The 19,061-nt window shown below is 39.2% G+C and overlaps 1 protein-coding gene across 1 annotated transcript; it reads right to left on the bottom strand.

The window, feature by feature from the left end:
• Positions 1 to 2,064: 2,064 nt before the first annotated feature.
• kcnk5b (potassium channel, subfamily K, member 5b) lies at positions 2,065 to 15,985 on the bottom strand. Its single transcript, XM_067417258.1, has 5 exons — positions 15,714 to 15,985; positions 11,794 to 11,905; positions 6,712 to 6,878; positions 6,459 to 6,627; positions 2,065 to 3,288 (listed from the first exon to the last, which is right to left on the bottom strand). Exons 1-5 carry the CDS (start codon positions 15,897 to 15,899, stop codon positions 2,561 to 2,563), a joined length of 1,362 nt encoding a protein of 453 aa, XP_067273359.1. The 5' UTR covers positions 15,900 to 15,985; the 3' UTR covers positions 2,065 to 2,560.
• Positions 15,986 to 19,061: the final 3,076 nt, after the last annotated feature.

The raw sequence follows: 19,061 nt of genomic DNA on the forward strand, positions 1-19,061 counted from the left end.
AACAACACAAAATACAAAGGATATTCAAAAAGAATCAAAAGTAAAATTCTTGCGCAAAATCCATAATCAGTCAGGTGGTAAGGTCATGTTATGTCCCATAACACATCTTCCATAGAGAAATCTTTCATGAGGAGGCAATTTTCTGGAAGCCTGAGTAGCTGCTTCCTCAGTAGGCCCATGTTACATAATTAAATGCATCCAAAGTGCAAGTTGAACAGCCACTGAACCGCTACAGCATTCAAGACAAAAGGTATGCTCAAGAATTCATAATACATAAACTATGTGGCACGCTATTTGCAGTAGGCAAATATTGCAAAAACAGCCTACAACATTTGGCAAAAAGTTCAGTACAATGAAATGACAGTGTGGAATACTGTATCCCACAATGCATTAGGTTCAACTTGACATTACATTTCCAATAAACTGGAAGCACTATTAAATGCACAATTCAAACAGCTCTTTCTTGAATAGTTCAAATTGTCATAAATGGTAACAGGATAAAACTCACCGATTTATACAATGAGGTCATCAGAAAACGACAGCATTATACTCATACTCCATGTTTCACATACCATTTTAAAGGGATCATGAATTGAGAAATCAACTTTCCCTTGAGCTTTTGATATATAAAAGGTTATGGCAATATAAGAATACCCTGTAAATTTCAGAGCTGAAAACTTCCTTGTTAATCAAAGAAAAGCTTTTATTGACACCAGGCCCAGAAAACGATCAATCTCAGAATATGCCACACCTTGACGTCATCCTGTGGTGAAACAATGCCTCTATAAAATAAGCGCCTAATTCAGTAACCCCACCCACCAACTCGTGGAGCTATTCGGAATGTGTGGTTGAACTTTATTTTTAATGAAGTTCCAGCTCACGCGGGGAAGACAAACGCATTTTCGCTTCATATCACAGTGGAAGCATTTGCAGGATCGGAATCGGACATGTATAGGCCTATGTTTTTTCCAGACGTTGGCAGGCCAGTGAATCTTAAAATAGTGAAATAATATTCCTTTCTTGAGCTGCATTGTTCACTCTCTTGACTTGATATTTGAAGGACACACGTGCGGTTCGCGCTTATATACACCGATCCGACGGCCCAAGTAATAAAAAAAATTCATCCGGGTGGATGAGAGATAAATCATTGTTTGTTTGATAAAGACATTTTGCGAGAGAATCATTCCGGTTTCCGCTTTCAAAACAATCCCTCCCTCATGTGAACTGACAAGGGAGCAGACGCTCATTAAATTTGCAAATCAATTATCCAATCCTAGCCATGGGCGTTTACGTCAAAGTGCGGCACGCCCATCAAAACCGAGCATTCAGGGGAGACCCTCAAAACCAGCAAAGAAAATAGCCTATTACCTATTCATTATGATGTTTTTGAATGTACAAACCAAACAAACAACAGTATATAAAAAAAAGCCAGTTCATGACCCATTAAAAAAAGAATGTTCCAGGTTTAATAGAACTTTAGGGTGGTATTATTTTTCTATTCCATCCATCTATACTAAATATGGATATAGACACAATCTCATCTTAATATTTAATAAATTCCCTCTGATAATACTGTAATGGTATCAAAACAAAAGAACAAACATTGACTCTGTTTGTTTGAGCATCCTGACACAGCAATATTGGGTCAAACAATGCTGTGAACTGAGGACAGGGCTATCTGCTTGTCCAACTAGACAAGTAATATTTGTGAAACCTGCTTGAAAAGTCATTATTTTTGCAATTCTTTGGTGTCACTAGTGGTGCAGCAGGTACAAACGAGCTTAAGTTATATTAAATGTAAAAATATAGTGCATAATTCAGTATCTACTGCACAGTTAGCAGTGGGCTAGCTTCCATTCCAAACATTGCCAGAGATTTGTCCTAGCTGTCATTTTGGTAACATAAATCTAGAGAAAGAATGAAAAACCCATGGTTAAAACCAGTGCCACACCCTAACTGTCTACCCAAATCTGTTAAGGTCCAGGGCATGGAAGGAAAGCGGTTTCATTTATTCTGCCAACCCTCATATTCTTATCTTGGTCAGACTGGCTGCAAGACCCTGTGTGATACCTGATTTTTTTTTTATTCTGTGAAAAGCAATGGACACTTTTGCAGCTTGCCTTGGCAAGACGATGCACCCGTCTGCATTTTAAAGCAACATTCTTGGGTCTTGAAGTAAAAGTAACCGAGTCTTTTTAGTTCCTCTAGTGCTCCAGATAGTATCAGCTCAGTCATAATGATCTTCACATCTTTTCTTCAGTCTTTTAGACCTTGCAGATAAGTCTCTTATTCAACCAATGCCTTTTCCCTTCCTTAATACACGGTCTTCAGACACTGAGAATCTTTATCCCCTTCTAATGATTTCAAGCAGAGCTGAATTGCAGTTGAATACATTGTAGATCATGCTTTTCTTCAGCCATTTAGACCTAGATCAGTCTTTTCTTCAACCAATGCTTTTTCTCTTTAACTAATATTCTTCGGTACTTTAGCCACAGGTAATCTTGATTTCCTACTACTGAGCTGAATTGTTTTCAAAAGGCATTATAGATCAGTCTCGTCTTCAACCAATGCTTTTTCTCTTCCCTAATAAAGGGTCTTCTGATACTTTGGACACTGAGAATCTTGAATCCCTATTTCTGGTAGTAATGGTAGGGCTTTGAACACTCTGAAAGATTGATGGGTCAGATTTTCTGGTTTCCCATGCAGACTGTCCAGGCTTCTCAGCTCTCTTATTTCCCACTCTAACAACCTTTGGGTCTTTTTGGTCTCTGTGGCGCTCTTTCAGTAGTGTCTGTTCCTCTTGGTGGTTGTTGTTAAGGCCATCCATTGACTCTCTAGAAATATCCATGCGCATGTTTGCACTGACGCTGAACCGGCGTTTCAGTCGAGGAGAGTGATCGAGTGGGATAACCAGACCCTGCAGTAGGTCACTGCAGCTCTTGGATCGTGCCAGTTCCTCCTCCTGCCTCTTTTTCCTCTTCTCGTCTGCTCCGATAGCTCGGATGACATCGGTGTAGTCTTCCACCTTCTCAGACATGAAATCAAAGATGTCGATGCCTCCGTTGAGAGGCCGCATCTTCGGCGCTTTTTTTACTTCTTTTGTTTCTGGTACGTCATCAATGGGCAGCTTGTGGCGTCTCAGCCTCCTTTTCTTCAGAACTTTATGAGCCTCGACCACCATATGCACATTCCAGCTGAAGAACAGCGATAACCAGGCAAGACCCAGGCAAATCCATAGCTGCACAAAGAATCTGTAGAGATTTGGGTAGTTGTTCTCTGGGTTCACACCTATATAGAAACAAAGTAGAGTTCCTTTATTCAAAACATAAGCCAATTATTTTGTCAATTAATTTGCCTATTTAGAGCTATTTTACTATTTAGTATACACTACATACAAGCTGTTTTAAGCAGCATGTGTATATACAGAATCACAATCGCAGGAAACAATGTAACAGACATAAAAATAACACAGAAAAAACAGTTCACAGAAAACACTGCTCACGGTCCTCTTTTGCTGCATCTTGCACTTGTGCAATTTAAAGGGGCACTATGCAACTTTCCGTCCACCTATTCAAAACAAAAGGCGTAGTTTGATGACGCCAAGTTTGAGCACAGCATCTTGGGACATCTGGTCTTCACCTCACAGCCGGTGGAAAAGCAGGACAGAGTGTTGAGGAGCTGAGCACGCAGCTGGAGCGATTGATACACAAACACCTGCCTCGTGAACACCGGGACTTTTATTATGACGGGACGGGACACAGTCGCTGGGAGCGCACGCTATTTCCGCTTTTCCGGTCATTGGTATGAGGTGATGCAGCTCTGTTTATCATATTAGATACTGTGGCAAGCAGCGGGGTGAGGGACCGTGAGAGCGGGCCGGTGACGAGTGCTAATGACAAGTGCCAGCTTCGCGCCACACCGGTCTTGTCTCGCGGCCGAGTGACGGGAGCATAAAAGGAGGAGCGAAGGTAGTGGAAGATGATAAAGGTCCAGGCCTGGATTTTATGTTTTGTTTTGTTTACGTTTTGTTGTGAGTGTGGGCAGTCGTCCGTGAGGGGCTGTCTGCGGTTTACTTTCGTTTTATTTATTTTGAATTAAATTTTGTTGAATGTTCGCCAGTTCCCGCCTCCTTCCTTCCCATCTAAGAACCTTGTTACATTGGGGCCTAAACCCAGGAGGAAGGAGGGACATGCTGTCGAAGGTGGCCCTTGATTGAGGTGGGGTGGCAGCCGTCTGAGAGGGGGCAGAGGAGTTGCGGCGCTTGCCATGAGCCGGAGCCTGCTGCCGTCCGCCGGTAAGGGGAGAAGCAGGCAGTGCGTTTCATTTTTTAAAATCAAAGATTAATCCTTATTAAACTTACAAAAGCTATTCAATCAAGAGCAGTGAGTGATGTCCTTATCTTTTGTTTGACATTAAACAGGCAGCAATAAAGGCTACTGCCCCTTTAAGACCTAATACAGGGATATGCATCGTCTCTCTCGACTGTATACAGTTCACTTAAGGCATATCGACATGTTGACATACTTTTTGTGTGAGTTTGTCAGTTCAAGCGCAAGACTTGAAAGAGAACTCAATATTTGCGCGCTGTGAGACGTGTGCGCGCTTTTGGACGAGCGCACAGAGACAGCTTCTCACACTGCAGAGTTCTCATTCGCGTCTTCTGGCGAATATACCCGGGTGATGATGGCGAAAATGACTGGTCATACGGCAGCACTCGTATGCATTGAACACAGTTTACAAAGATAGACCGTTTTGCCCACGTTTTTCTTTTATTATCGCTGTTGTAGTGTAGCCTATCACTGAGGAACCAGCATGTGTATCCAGCGACAGAACCATACATAAAGCATTATTTTTCAAGTTACAACCAGTGCTGCCGCTCCCATCACACGCTGCGAGTAGTCGAGCAAAACACACGCTACCCATAGCAATGCGTTATGACAACGACATTTCAGACAGTCAGATACAAGATAAACGGCTTTTCCGCCATTTGTTACTGTTTTGTACACGTTGTTATATTAATTATAATTCAAATTCTATTTTATTGGCCACAATATAGTAATGATGAATGTTGAGAGGGGCACTTTTGATTAACTTTCAAAAAGGGCAGGGGCTCAAACCCCCAAAGCCCCTCTGCAGTGCACTTGCCTGGTGTGTGTAACGTGTCCATGGTCCTGACTCCTGTCACAAAATGCGGCGAAATCTCCGACAGGGCTTTCATAGTCTAACGTTACAGTGAATGAGAGAATGAGCCGAAACGAATGCACAGGCCATAGTGAGACATCCGTTAACCATAGTGTAAACATAGATGACGTCACAGGTTTTTCTATAAAAGAAAGAACGTAGCCTTTGTTTGTATGTAGGCCTAGGCAATTTATATATTTATAATACTTACTAAAATATAATTCATATTATTTTATTACTTTTGTATTAGTTGTTTGAAGAGTAAAAAAAGAAATTGGTCGGTCTTAAAGCAAATTTACAACCGGCAAGTCGGTAAAAGGGAAAAAAAATAAAAATTGAGTCGGCCCTAAATTGACAGCGTCGGTCGGGTTACGGCAAACAAGAATATTTTTAAGGATGGCCTAGTTTTTAAATGTCTTCGATGCATAAAAACACACTCACCTAAAGGATTATTAGGAACACCTGTCCAATTTCTCATTAATGCAATTATCTATTCAACCAATCAAATGGCAGTTGCTTCAATGTGGTCCTGGTCAAGACAATCTCCTGAACTCCAAACTGAATGTCAGAATGGGAAAGAAAGGCGATTTAAGCAATTTTCAGCATGACATGGTTGTTGGTGCCAGAAGGGCCGGTCTGAGTATTTCACAATCTGCTCAGTTACTGGGATTTTCACGCAAAACCATTTCTAGGGCTTACAAAGAAGGGTGTGAAAAGGGAAAAACATCCAGTATGCGGCAGACATGAGCATTTTTTCTGACCATGTCCATCCCTTTATGACCACCATGTACCACCCATCCTCTGATGGCTAATTCCAGCAGGATAATGCACCATGTCACAAAGCTTGAATCATTTCAAATTGGTTTCTTGAACATGACAATGAGTTCACTGTACTAAAATGGCCCCCGCAGTCACCAGATCTCAACCCAATAGAGCATCTTTGGGATGTGGTGGAACGAGAGCTTCGTGCCCTGGATTTGCATCCCACAAATCTCCATCAACTGCAAGATGCTATCCTATCAATATGGGCCAACATTTCTAAAGAATGCTTTCAGCACCTTGTTGAATCAATGCCACATAGAATTCAGGCAGTTCTTAAGGCAAAAGGGGGTCAAACACAGTATTAAGTATAATGTTCCTAATAATCCTTTAGGTGAATGTACATTCAGTATTTTCTTTAAACCTGTTTAATCTGTCTTTCCACAGACCACAAAGCACCTGTTTACAGAACTTTGGAGGTTTCCAGACCACAATTTTTTTTGTACAAATCTACTCACCTGCTACATAGTCACCAAAACCAACAGTCGTCACGGTGGTGAAAGAGAAATACAGGCCTTCTAAGTAACTCCACTTCTCAATGGTCATGAACACGAAGGCTGGGATCATCAAGTGAACCAGGAAACCCCATAAAAGAAATACAATAGTGCAGATGAACTGTACTTTTTTCTATAGTGAAGGAGAAAACATGAATAGGGAAATGTTAAAACCATTGTTTTCATCTTTAGAAGGCTCTGATCATGATATTCTTACCACGGTGAGGCCTCTCTGGATGAGCACCTGACTCAGGCGCTTTGCCCTGCCGGCAAAGAATGTACCCAATTCACTTATCCAGGTGAGGCAAAGAGGAATTCCACAGAGTCCATACAGGATACAGAATATACGGCCTCCAGATGTCTTCGGAGCAACATTACCGTAACCTGAAATCGTTGAGTAGACAAGTCCATGTTAAATATTTGTTCTCTGTCTAAAGCTATTATGTCATTAGGAGATCTGAGAACCATTATTGTATTTACAAATCTTAATGACACTCAATACAATCTTCTAATAATAATGCTTTGACATTGAAAACTGAAAATTTACACTTTTTACTCTGCAAATCATTATTTTAAGAATGAATTGTGCCTGACAACATTCCCAGCTTATTCACAGTTAAAGGTAGCCTGGTCCTACTAGACTCTCAGTACATTTAATATGTAAAGAGAGTCTGGCCACTCTCCATTGACAAGCATTAACTTCCTTGAAGGCGGGTACTCTGTTGAAGTTTAAAACTATTGGATCTGACCAATCGCTAACGTTTGGTTGTGATGTATGTCATCTCAAATTAGCGGAAGACATCAATGTCATCGTTCTCAGCGACTCCTCCTGTTCCCTGATTGGTCCGGTTAAAATTTGACCGGAGAAAGCCAGAGAATATACCGTAATCCCAGACGGAGTCTTTTTTTTGTTTCGGCTGTTCCATTCAGGGATCGCCATAGCAAATCATCTGCCTCCATCTATTCCTATCCTCTTTATCCTCTTCTCTCAGACCGAATACCTTCATGTCCTCCTTCACTACACCCATACACCTTCTCTTTGGTCTTCCTCTTGACCTCCTGCCTGGCAGCTCTAACCTCAGAATCCTTTAACCGATGTATTCACTCTACCTCCTCTGAACATGTCCAAAACATCTTAACCTAGCCTCTCTAACTTTGTTTCCAAAACATCTCACATGTGCTGTCCCTCTGATGTACTCATTCCTGATCCTATTCATCCTCGTCACTCCCAAAGAGAACCTCAACATCTTCAGCTCTGCTACCTCTAGCTCTTCCTCCTGTCTTCCCAGATTGGACAGACCTGCAATCCCAGACGGAGTACTGAAAGAAAATGAAAATTGAGCGGAAATGCATAGGAGGGTGGAGCTAGGTTAAAGGTCATTTTGTGGAATGATTTGATCCATAGAGGAGTAATTATGCCCGAACAGAAACTGTTCGGACCAATCAAATTGTCCGGCGGGCTTTAAACCATGACGGACCAATAATAAAAAGTAACATAATCATCCACGTCATCAAAGGAGCTTGGAACGAAGGTCTTGTTTGTATATGCATTCACCTTTACTGTTTCTCTCTGAAATGATGATCGTGTTGGTAAGTAGCCTACTCTGTGTATCCTTAAACTCTTTTTTTTTTTTTACAACACCGCCAAAGATTGTTTATTCCAGTGCGTGTGCAGACAGGGTTGCCAAGTTTTTACAACAAAACCAGCCAACTACTAGCCCAAAACAATAGTTTCTCGGGGTTAGGTTCTCTGGGGAAAAGGCCATTTGGGGGCTAAAATGTATGTTATTTTGGCAAGGTTGCTTGCAAAATTTCCCATTCCTGGGTCTTTCAGGGGTCGGGAACCTATGGCTCGCGATCCAGATCTGGCTCTTTGACAAAAATCATATGAATCGCAAGGTCTCTCACCCTTTACCAAAAATTATCGATAAAAAAAGAGACACACATCAACGGAGATCCGCTCTCTACAGAAAGGCATCCAATTACAATTTCCTTGTTGTACATCCTACCAAATTGTACCGGCCGCGCGTGTTCATGCGCTGTTCGCGAGTGAGTGTCACAAGACGCGACAGCAACCACTCACGTTTCTGTGGTAACAGCTCCTGCACTGGGTTTCAAGCAGCTCTTTAAGGTAATGGCAAAACCATTTTTAGAACAGCAGCGAAAATGTAAAAGTAGGCTATCTAAACTTTAATATCCTTGCTTTTATTGAAACTGGTGCTTGCTCTGCAAAAATACATTTCCAAACATTTCACCCACTGGTAGTTACTTTCGCTTTTGCCAGCCGGCCCTATGATAATCTGCGCAGATAAAGTTATTAATAACGTAACATGAATGGATGAATGAGAAAGAAAAGAGCGGTATGTGCTTTATATTGAATTATATTAAATATTTATATTAAAAGTGCGATAAGTCACAAAAGAGAAATGAATTCTATTGACAGGATGCTGCGCGCGCACTCCAACACAACACGGACAAGCAGTAGCCTGTTTTCGGCTGCACGTCTAAACGGATAAACACAGAAATATATCAAAATGCCAAGTCGAGTATACACAAACACAGTAGATGTAAGCACTGCGTTTTCTCTCTCTCTCTCTCTCTCTCTCTCTCTCTCTCTCTCATAATATTGCAACTTATTTATTGTTTGCTGCATATTTGCTTGCTACTAGCCTACTGTTGAACATTTTATTGGGGAAAAAAACATGTTTTTAATAATAATATTATATAAATTTTTTACTGTGGCTCTTTTGAAAAAATGCATTAACCAAAAATAAACAAATGGCAAAAAAGGTTCCCGACCCCTGGTCTATATAAAAATTAAGATTTGGCAACACAGCGCATTTGAGTTCTGTTGACATTTGACAACTACCGTTATGTGTCGCTGCGTTGCTCTATCCAATCTATGTCTTTTCTGGTTCGGTTGAAACATGCCCAAATAATCAAAGCCCAATGGAGCAGTTTCAGACTCACATTCTGACTAGAAGCCTGACCCACATCAAGATGTTTGGTCTGGAAACTCACCATTGACAGGGATCAATCTGAGGGGCGGAATAAAAGATTGCCTTTTAAACTCCCTCTGCACGGCGTGCACGCAATTGGATAGTACAACCAACCAGAGCTAATTGAAAGATTTTCAACTTTTACAGCTTTCGCCATATCCGGTCGGCAAAACTCAGAACACATCTTCCCTTCTTAAGAATGACTTCAGTGCCCTTCTTTTCTCAGAGAAAAGCTTAACTCCAAAGCTGATTCGAAAGACCGCCGTTCGCCAGTTTCTGTGTTTACTAGAAGCACGCAGCGCAACTCAGCCATCATTATGTTAAGCCCCGCCCACCGACTCTATACACAATGCGATTGGCCCGACCAGAGTTTGGCGTTTACAGCTCAGAAGTTTATTGAGAGTTGCGAGGTGACACTCGCGGGCAAATTAGATTTGCTGTCGCTAGGGTGCGTCTAGATTTCTAGGCTACATGACCATGTCAGACTAATTAAAGGGGGGGTGAAACACTCAGTTTCAGTCAATCTCATGTCAATCTTGAGTACCTATAGAGTAGTATTGCATCCTTCATATCTCCGAAAATTTTTTAGTTTTATCATATTTATAAAAGAAATATAGGCTGTACCGAGTCGAGAAAAAAACGAGCGGCTGGAGGCGTATCGTGTGGGCGGAGCTAAAGAATGACGATCGCAAACAAAGCGGTGACGTCCTCAAGCGTGGAGAAACCCATGGCTATCTCAGCTAATACAGATATGATCCAGAATCAAATCTGAGGCAGAAATAAATTGAACAGGAGAAACGGCAACATCAGGACATCCGTCTCTGTGGTATGTACTGTATGTAGTGTCAACGTTTCTGTGTCTTTACTCGCAGTTTATGAGGACATGATTCGGTTTATGGACTATTGTATGCGACTAGAGCTTAGAAGTAGCAAGCAAAACGGTTTTGCACGTCAGAGTCAGACTAGTGTAACGTTATACAGAACAACAATGGAGTAACCGTTAGCGCATTTGAATGAGGAAGCACGCGATCGTGTCGTTTACTGATGTTTACTCATGCCACGGTAGCCAATAGCAGAGACATTTGAAGCAGATTTACTCACCGGCTGCTTCCAAAGCAGGACCGAACCTTTATCGCTGGGACCGCTCCATCAAAAACACACTTCTTTGGTATGATTTGGTGAAGTCCTGTGACAGCAGTGGCGTGGAAATCCACTTTGAGACGCGACTGAAGCGATGCCTTGAAGCTTCCCGTCATTTCTGCGTTCAAATCGGTTCAAATGCAGCGCTGCCTTCCCGGAATGCTGTGCTGAAGCGTTGAAGTCGCTCGACGTCACCCATAGGAATAAAGTGGAGCGCGGCGCGCGACATAAGTCTTCACAGAGGACTGGATCTGCACCTGAGAGACTGTTTACGGCGTGCATTTCCTCTCTCTCGCTCTAGTCACGCGCGAGCGCACCCTACCGGGAGAAGAGCCCGTACGGCCCATACAAGGACCTTCCGTTCTATTAACGTCAAGTCGACCCATACTCGAAAAAAACTCTCCGAAACTTATGAGAAACCGGAAGGAGTATTTTTGACACAGAAATACTCTATCAAACGTCCAACATTAGTTTTTGAAACTTTGTCTATGTTTAGGATGGGAATCCAAGTCTTTAACAGTGTAAAAAGCTCAGTATGCATGAAACAGCATTCCCCCCCCCCCCCCCCCTTAAATGATGTTCTAAATAAGAAACTAATACTCCCAGTAGGTGGCAGTAACATATCAACATAAGCAAGTCATTCATTCATTCATTCATTCATTCATTCAATTCGTTTAAATGGCTGAAGTAAATGGCCCTCTTTATGAATAGGCCATTGAATTATTGGCTCCCCCAATCGCTTAAGCGCGGATTCATTCAGAAACAAAGCATGCTGTGTGTTGCTCAAGACACACAACAGTTCTGCTATGTAATATTTTAAGCTAATATTTTTTACAATTCAGAAAAAACAAACAATATTGTGTCTAAAATCTAACAATATCAACTTCTTATTTATTGAACTGTTGAATAAAAGCAATATCACATTTACACATGTGATTCGGGAGAAAGAAACAGCACTCGTGATATTGTGCTCATTACTTATGTTTAACTATATCATAAGACAAAAAGTCATACAGGGGGATTTCTGCACTTGAATTTTAGGTGTATTCAGACTGCATTCTATAGGCTACATCACATAGTTATTGCCCTACTTCAGGTTCACCACCAATCAATGTTTTGAAACACAAGATTAACTTGTATGTCTCTATAGTAATATCTACCTATGGTAGTGATGACTGTGGCAGCAAAAATAACTGCATTTTCCCAACTCCAGTTGTTGAACTGTTTCCCTGCTGTGAGAGTCACACCTTTTCCAGTCGCCTCGTTCACAACCTGATGTTGAAACAGAAAACAAAATATTAACCATAATACATAACAATGAATACAAATGCCAAATGAGCACATGGGAACGGAGTATGAAGGTAGAAGAGAAACACATTGTGTTGCATGTAAACAATGAGGATGAAAGAAAACTTCAACCCCTTTACAAACTATAATCAGATACAGCTTTAGGGTCAGAGGTGTAAAGTATGTGTGTAAATGTAATTAGTTAATGTACTTAAGTATCTTTTTGGCTACTTCGTAGTTGCACTGAGTATCAGAGATAATAGCAACTTTTACGCTCTATAGTTTAAATTTTCTTTTAACAAATGAACTTTTATTAAGCCTTTGTTTTCGATAATTATAACTTCTTACCGCAAAATATAGAGATTCATATTTAGACTTTTGCACATTATAACCTGGAACCTGGATGTTTGAAATAATTCCAGTTGGTTCCAAAAGATAGTTTTAGCAACATATAGATGCTGCAGAACACTGTTAGCTTACTAGCTGTATAAGACTGTGTGCTACACTAATATATTTTTAACAGGCATTGCTGGCTTGTACTTTTAAATCCATTGATGTTCTGTGGTTTTAGATATTTTCTATAATAGCTGATATTTTCTATAATAGCTGTTCATATTCAAATATGTATGAACTTAATATATGACCGATTATTTAGCAAAACTGTCCTTTTAAATTTATACATTTTATATTTGATAATTAAAAAAAGGTTTGCTGTTCCAATAAACTCAATGTGCTCCCTTTGAGCTTATCCACATTGAACGTCTATGCTCATAAACAAACTTTAAATATTAACTGATGGTTGTCACTTCAAGTTCATCTTTATACAATTATTCTTTAAAAATGTTGTTTAAAATAAACAAGAATTTTCCCCAAAAAACATGTTGTGAGCTTGATGGGAACAGGGGTGTGCTTAAAGGGCACAAACATTAAAGGGCACAAATATTATTGTGTGAGATATTAATCTTTTATTTTAACATAACTTGTTGTACTCAAAGCAATACCATGTGCACTAAAATGTCTCAATGTAGATTTTGGTAAATTGGTATGTTTACCCATTAAAACTGAGAAATTTTAATATTTAATTTGAATTTTACATAAAATATTTATATTTTAAGTAAACCTGTATATAAATATCATTACTAATTTCAGCAAATACATTTAAAAAATGCCACACATATCCTTAAAACCACACAACAGTAAGAACATTAGGCCATAAAAAAAAAAAAAAAAAAGTGGCGTGAGCAGCCAAACAACCTAAATTAATATTTAAAATGTTATTTAAAATGTTATTTTCCCCCCAAAAAACCATTTTTTTTTTTGCTTTATTTATTTAGTAATATTTTAAATTAATATTAATAAAATCTCTGCATCCATTCAGTATGAGTAAAAGACTGGAATCACTGCTAAAAATCAGACACTCCAAGACATTTACTCAAGTTGTATTGGAATTGATGACTTGTAACTTCTGTACTAATACAGACCAATATCTGTACTTTTATTAAGTATGGTTTTCAAGTACTCTTTACGCTTCTGTTTAGGGTTTATTTCAATTGTGTTGTAAATCAAATTAGTGTAGAAACAGTTTCCACCTCAGAGTAAAAAGGAAACTGTGACCTTTTTTCTTGATACTGACTTTAAATCTCACAACTGTGACAATTTAAATGTTATTCTGTGATATTAACTTCATTTCTTATTTTACACATCATCTATTGGTTAACCGTTTTATTTTTTACACATAGACGGAAACAGGCTTCCATACGTCAGACAGTCAAAACAACAGGAAAAGAGGAAGAGTGTTTAGTGTTTTTTTAGCGATATCAACAAAAACCCTTGTCTGCATACACTAGGCTGACTGCAGCCATGCGTCGCTATCTCTGCAGACGGTAAACATGGCTATTTAAATGCCTAAATTAGCTGCTAAGTAAAGAAACACACCCTACTCGAATTGACTAAAAGAGCAGTACGCCCTAGTACAGTCTTGATCTCCTTCTGACTTTGTGTCACTGAAACAACAAAATTTTACTTTTCTTATTCATTAAATTTACAGCAAAAACATCTTCCAGCTAAAAAAAACAATAAAGGTTCTTTATTGGCATATATGGTTTTGAGTTGAGTTGAGTTGATACAATTAAGGAAATTTGTTTAATAAAGATAAACTCAAAATATTATTGTATCTGAACCACATAAAAAATTTTTTATAAATCATTAAAATAGCACTATTTGGCATGTTTCACTGCATCATTACAAATAAAACACAATATCCCAATATTCTTACTAAATCTTATAATATTTTAATAAAGGTTGTCGAATCTCAAAATTTCATTGTATTAACTCAAATTTTTAATTTCAATGAACTTAAAATTAAGGCAACCAGGTAACAGTGTAACTTTTTTTAATAATATTGTATTAAAATATTATTTTAAATAATATTGTACAGTGTAGCCAAAATCCTCTCAATGTTGTAGTATATGAAAACCTGAGGAACTGGTTTTCTTTGGCACGTTACATCAAGCCCAATAAACATAGCTATGATGGCTTTTACATGTTTTTAAAAATCATGGTCAAATTTAACAATCAGATAATTCAACATCAAACTATTAGAGCCTTAGAGATTCTAAATCTAGATTCTAAAAAAAAACAAAGTTTCCTATTAGAAAACATATCCCAAAATAAACTGAAAACACAAAGCAAAAAAAATATGCACATAAATAATATATATTCTTAATGTTTTAAAAGTTGAGATCAGTGAAGATATGAGACGGCATGCCATTGTTGCCGTCCGCATCAATATAACTGTAAATTAAATAATGTCTTGAAACAAGCATCTGCACAATGTCCACCACAGGAATGCCATTTATTGGATACCGGTGTCCTTCATAAAATGTTCTTATAGTATGACGAATTTAAACTAGTTCATCTTTTCAGTAAATTGGAAGCAATGGTTTTGACAGGTTCCTCAATGTGGTAGCTACATGTTCTCTGGTGACAAATTAAACATCACATCAGTAAGCAGGCATATCCCTTTTCAAACATGTCGTTTAGATATTGATACTATAGGCCTACAAAAGTAGGCTACATAAGCCAACTGGTTTGTTGATTAACTATTAACAAATGAACCAGAATGAGACGTAACACATATGTTCAATGTGAGTAGACTCGTAAGGGGTCGTGACTGTGCGTCAGAAATGCGTTCGGTTGGAAAATATAGGACTAGACGTTTTGAATGTAGTTTTGAATAGCAAAAACAGCAACAAAGCGAAACAATCATAAACGTACAAGCTTGCTTTTTGTTTTCGTTTAACAAAGCACGTGGGCGCGCGCTTTCTCGTGGTCTACTTTGACGCGCGTGAGTGTGTGCAATGTATGGCTGCAGTGCGAAGGCACATTCCTTTGAATGACTTAGCCACTTTTATTGCCCATGGAGGGGGAAAGTCTACAAACATGAAACAATAGCGCTTCAGTTTTTTTTTTTACGATTGCCAACCCCGTCACCTCCAGCGATTTTACACGTTTTAGGACAAAGTTTCCTTTGTTTCGTGGTTAGTCTATTTCTGACTAACAAAACCAGGTAAAGCGTTTAAAACTTTTTAAAACTCTATGCAGATGTGAATTGTCCTAGTCGCTTGTGCTCTCGAGAAGCCGCAACGTTTTTTTCACGTCGGCAATATTCGAATCATAATAAACACTTTGAAAACACAGAAACTATTGAAAAAAGTTTTCGTGAAATGTTTACCCAACAACCAAACCATTTGCAAACGTTTGGCTACTTGTGGAATCAAATTATACAGCTTACCTTAATGAAATCATTCAGAGCGTTTTCATCTAAACAAGGATATTTCTTTAAGAAGTTGGCAGTTTTGTTTTTATAATCGTCTACAGCTGATTTCAGATGTGGCTCTTCGAGGATTTGAAATATCGCGGCTCCGATGGACAAGTAGAAAATGATGACTGAGGTCAAAATAGGTCCTTTGTCTGCCATAATATTGAAGTAGGCTACTTTGGGTTTTTTTCCTGCCCAGTTACATCCAAATAACAACCACTGCTGAAGTCTCCTAGGTTTCTGGTGTTGTGTTACTTACACGTAATGATGCGGGCGAGGAGGAAGTGGAATTCGGAACCACGCCTGCAAGTGTAAACGCGAGGAGTGCCTGCCTGTCCGGATTTGCCACAGGCTACGAATTTCGTGAGCATTTCTTTGGTTTTTGGGTTTGGTTTTCAATGACGCAAGTAGGCTATACACAAGCTTTAAATAGCAAAGAGAACCCAGACCTTACTGCACTCTAGTCATTTACTTTTAAGGTGTTTTTTAATGGATGTATTAAGACAGTTCTCCACGAGTTCACACACCCATACACACAGGTGTCATACTGCATAGGCCTACCACTTAAAATGTCTCTTTTAAGACACCCCCCACCCCCCTTTTTGAGAATAGACATGAAAATGCACTATCCAAACTTATAGATTTTGTTTAATATAAAGTGTGTTACAAATGCAATGTATTTATTATTTATTTAATTCAAGAATGCTTTTAAATATATATGGTCCTAATGCTCTGCATATTATTGCTGAAGTGAAAGCAATTAAAAAAGACGGAAGTATGATAAAAGTTATGGAAGTTTAAATCTAAAAATTAAAAAATACTTACTAAATGTTTTTATTTGATATAAAATATATATTTTACAAAACAAAACAATTAACAAAAATACATTTTGTATTATGAAACATGACACCGCCCAATAGGGGAGGAGCCCAAGAATAATTTAAAGTACCGTGGTAACACCTACGATTTCAAAATGTTTTCACGGGATGAATTTTGAGTTTTTAAGTGTCCGAATGTTACCTAATTTATGATAATCACTTAAAAATATGACACAAAAAAGGTGATCAAAAAAGAGGTGACAGTTAAGGAGTTAAAATATTTTTGTGCATACATGAACAAAGGACAAGTTGCTGCTTTTTCTTTCTTTTTTTCCTTTTTTTTAAAACTACTTTCTTACATTCAACTTTGTTTGAAATTATCTAATTTAATGACTGAATATGGCAAGGGTCGAATTACTTTGGAGTATAACTATAACTATTACTTTTCTATATTTCTCTCATTGGTCACTTTTTTTTCCATCTTGATCTCTTGGTTGAGATAAAAGATCTGAAATCTGTAGTAGTTTGACCAAGCCCCCCTCACCTTATTTTCTGTTGCACTTGCAACATTAAAAATAATCTTAAAATAATTAAACAATAGCCATTATAACAATACAATAATATAGTAGTGTTAAAAGTTTACAAGACATTTCATCCTGAAGTTCTCCGTTCCTTCTTACTGATTGAGTAACAAATGGCCTACAGTATAGATATGCATCTTACTGATTGAGATGGCCTACAGTACAGATATGCATCTTACTGATTGAGTAACATATGGCCTACAGTATAGATATGCATCTTACTGATTGAGCAAGGTCAGTTTTAAGAAGGAAATGTGAGTCAAAGTCTCATCTCCGTGTGAACACCGGACAACTAACAGCACTCTTCCTTCTTCACACCTGAAGAAAGCTATTAAAAGTCTGGGGGATTTTTCACAATATCCTGTGACCTTTAAATAGAAAACGCAAAAGCCTGTGTGAATTGAAAGTCAAATTCCCAAATCCCAAACAGGAACTCATGCCCACAGCGTGGTGGAAATCCTCCTCCTTTTGTAATGGGATGGGGAAGGGGGCTCTTCATGTGTGCTTGAGCATTGCCACTCCTTTGCAGATGTCAAAATAGCTGGCATGTTCTGTCTTGTTGCGTGTGCTGTAAGTTCAAGCTTAATGCTTAAAGGGAAGGTTAAACCAAAACTGAAAATTGCATCACAATTTGCTCATCCTCATGTTTTCTAAACCTACAGGTCCTTCTCAAAAAATTTGCATATTGTGATAAAGTTCATTATTTTCTATAATGTAATGATACAAATTAAACTTTCATATATTTTAGATTCATTGCACACCAACTGAAATATTTCAGGTCTTTTATTGTTTTAATACTGATGATTTTGGCATACAGCTCATGAAAACCCAAAATTCCCATCTCAAAAAATTAGCATATTTCATCCAACCAATACAAGAAAAGTGTTTTTAATACAAAAAAAAGTCAACCTTCAAATAATGATGTTCAGTTATGCACTCAATACTTGGTCGGGAATCCTTTCGCAGAAATGACTGCTTCAATGCGGCGTGGCATGGAGGCGATCAGCCTGTGGCACTGCTGAGGTGTTCTGGAGGCCCAGGATGCTTCGATAGCGGCCTTAAGCTCATCCAGAGTGTTGGGTCTTGCGTCTTTCAACTTTCTCTTCACAATATCCCACAGATTCTCTCTGCGGTTCAGGTCAGGAGAGTTGGCAGACCAATTGAGCACAGTAATACCATGGTCAGTAAACCATTTACCAGTGGTTTTGGCACTGTGAGCAGGTGTCAGGTGGTGCTGAAAAACAAAATCTTCATCTCCATAAAGCTTTTCAGCAGATGGAAGCATGAAGTGCTCCAAAATCTCCTGATAGCTAGCTGCATTGACCCTGCCCTTGATAAAACACAGTGGACCAACACCAGCAGCTGACATGGCACCCCAGACCATCACTGAATGTGGGTACTTGACACTGGACTTCAGGCATTTTGGCATTTCCTTCTCCCCAGTCTTCCTTCAGACTCTGGCACCTTGATTTCCAAATGACATGCAAAATTTGCTTTCATCCGAAAAAAGTACTTTGGACCACTGAGCAACAGTCCAGTGCTGCTTCTCTGTAGTCCAAAAGTGGCTTGACCTGGGGAATGCGGCACCTGTAGCCCATTTCCTGCACACGCCTGTGCAGTGTGCACGGCGGCTCTGGATGTTTCTACTCCAGACTCAGTCCACTGCTTCCACAGGTCCCCCAAGGTCTGGAATCGGTCCTTCTCCACAATCTTCCTCAGGGTCCGGTCACCTCTTCTCGTTGTGCAGCGTTTTTTGCCACACTTTTTCCTTCCCACAGACTTCCCACTGAGGTGCGTTGATACAGCACTCTGGGAACAGCCTGTTCGTTCAGAAATTTCTTTCTGTGTCTTACTCTATCGCTTGAGGGTGTCAATGATGGCCTTCTGGACAGCAGTCAGGTCGGCAGTCTTACCCATGATTG

This window comes from Pseudorasbora parva, chromosome 15 (genome assembly GCF_024679245.1).
Source record: "Pseudorasbora parva isolate DD20220531a chromosome 15, ASM2467924v1, whole genome shotgun sequence".
Lineage (NCBI taxonomy): Eukaryota > Metazoa > Chordata > Actinopteri > Cypriniformes > Gobionidae > Pseudorasbora > Pseudorasbora parva.

What these genes read in the sequence shown, in the direction of transcription:
- kcnk5b (XM_067417258.1), bottom strand. Translation starts at nt 15,899, where the DNA reads ATGGCAGACAAAGGACCTATTTTGACCTCAGTCATCATTTTCTACTTG. An exon ending in CACAGTCATCACTACCATAG is followed by an intron (nt 6,879 to 11,793) that starts GTAGATATTACT and finishes CAACGATTTCAG; the next exon opens with GTTACGGTAATGTTGCTCCG. An exon ending in TCCAGAGAGGCCTCACCGTG is followed by an intron (nt 6,628 to 6,711) that starts GTAAGAATATCA and finishes CCTTCACTATAG; the next exon opens with AAAAAAGTACAGTTCATCTG.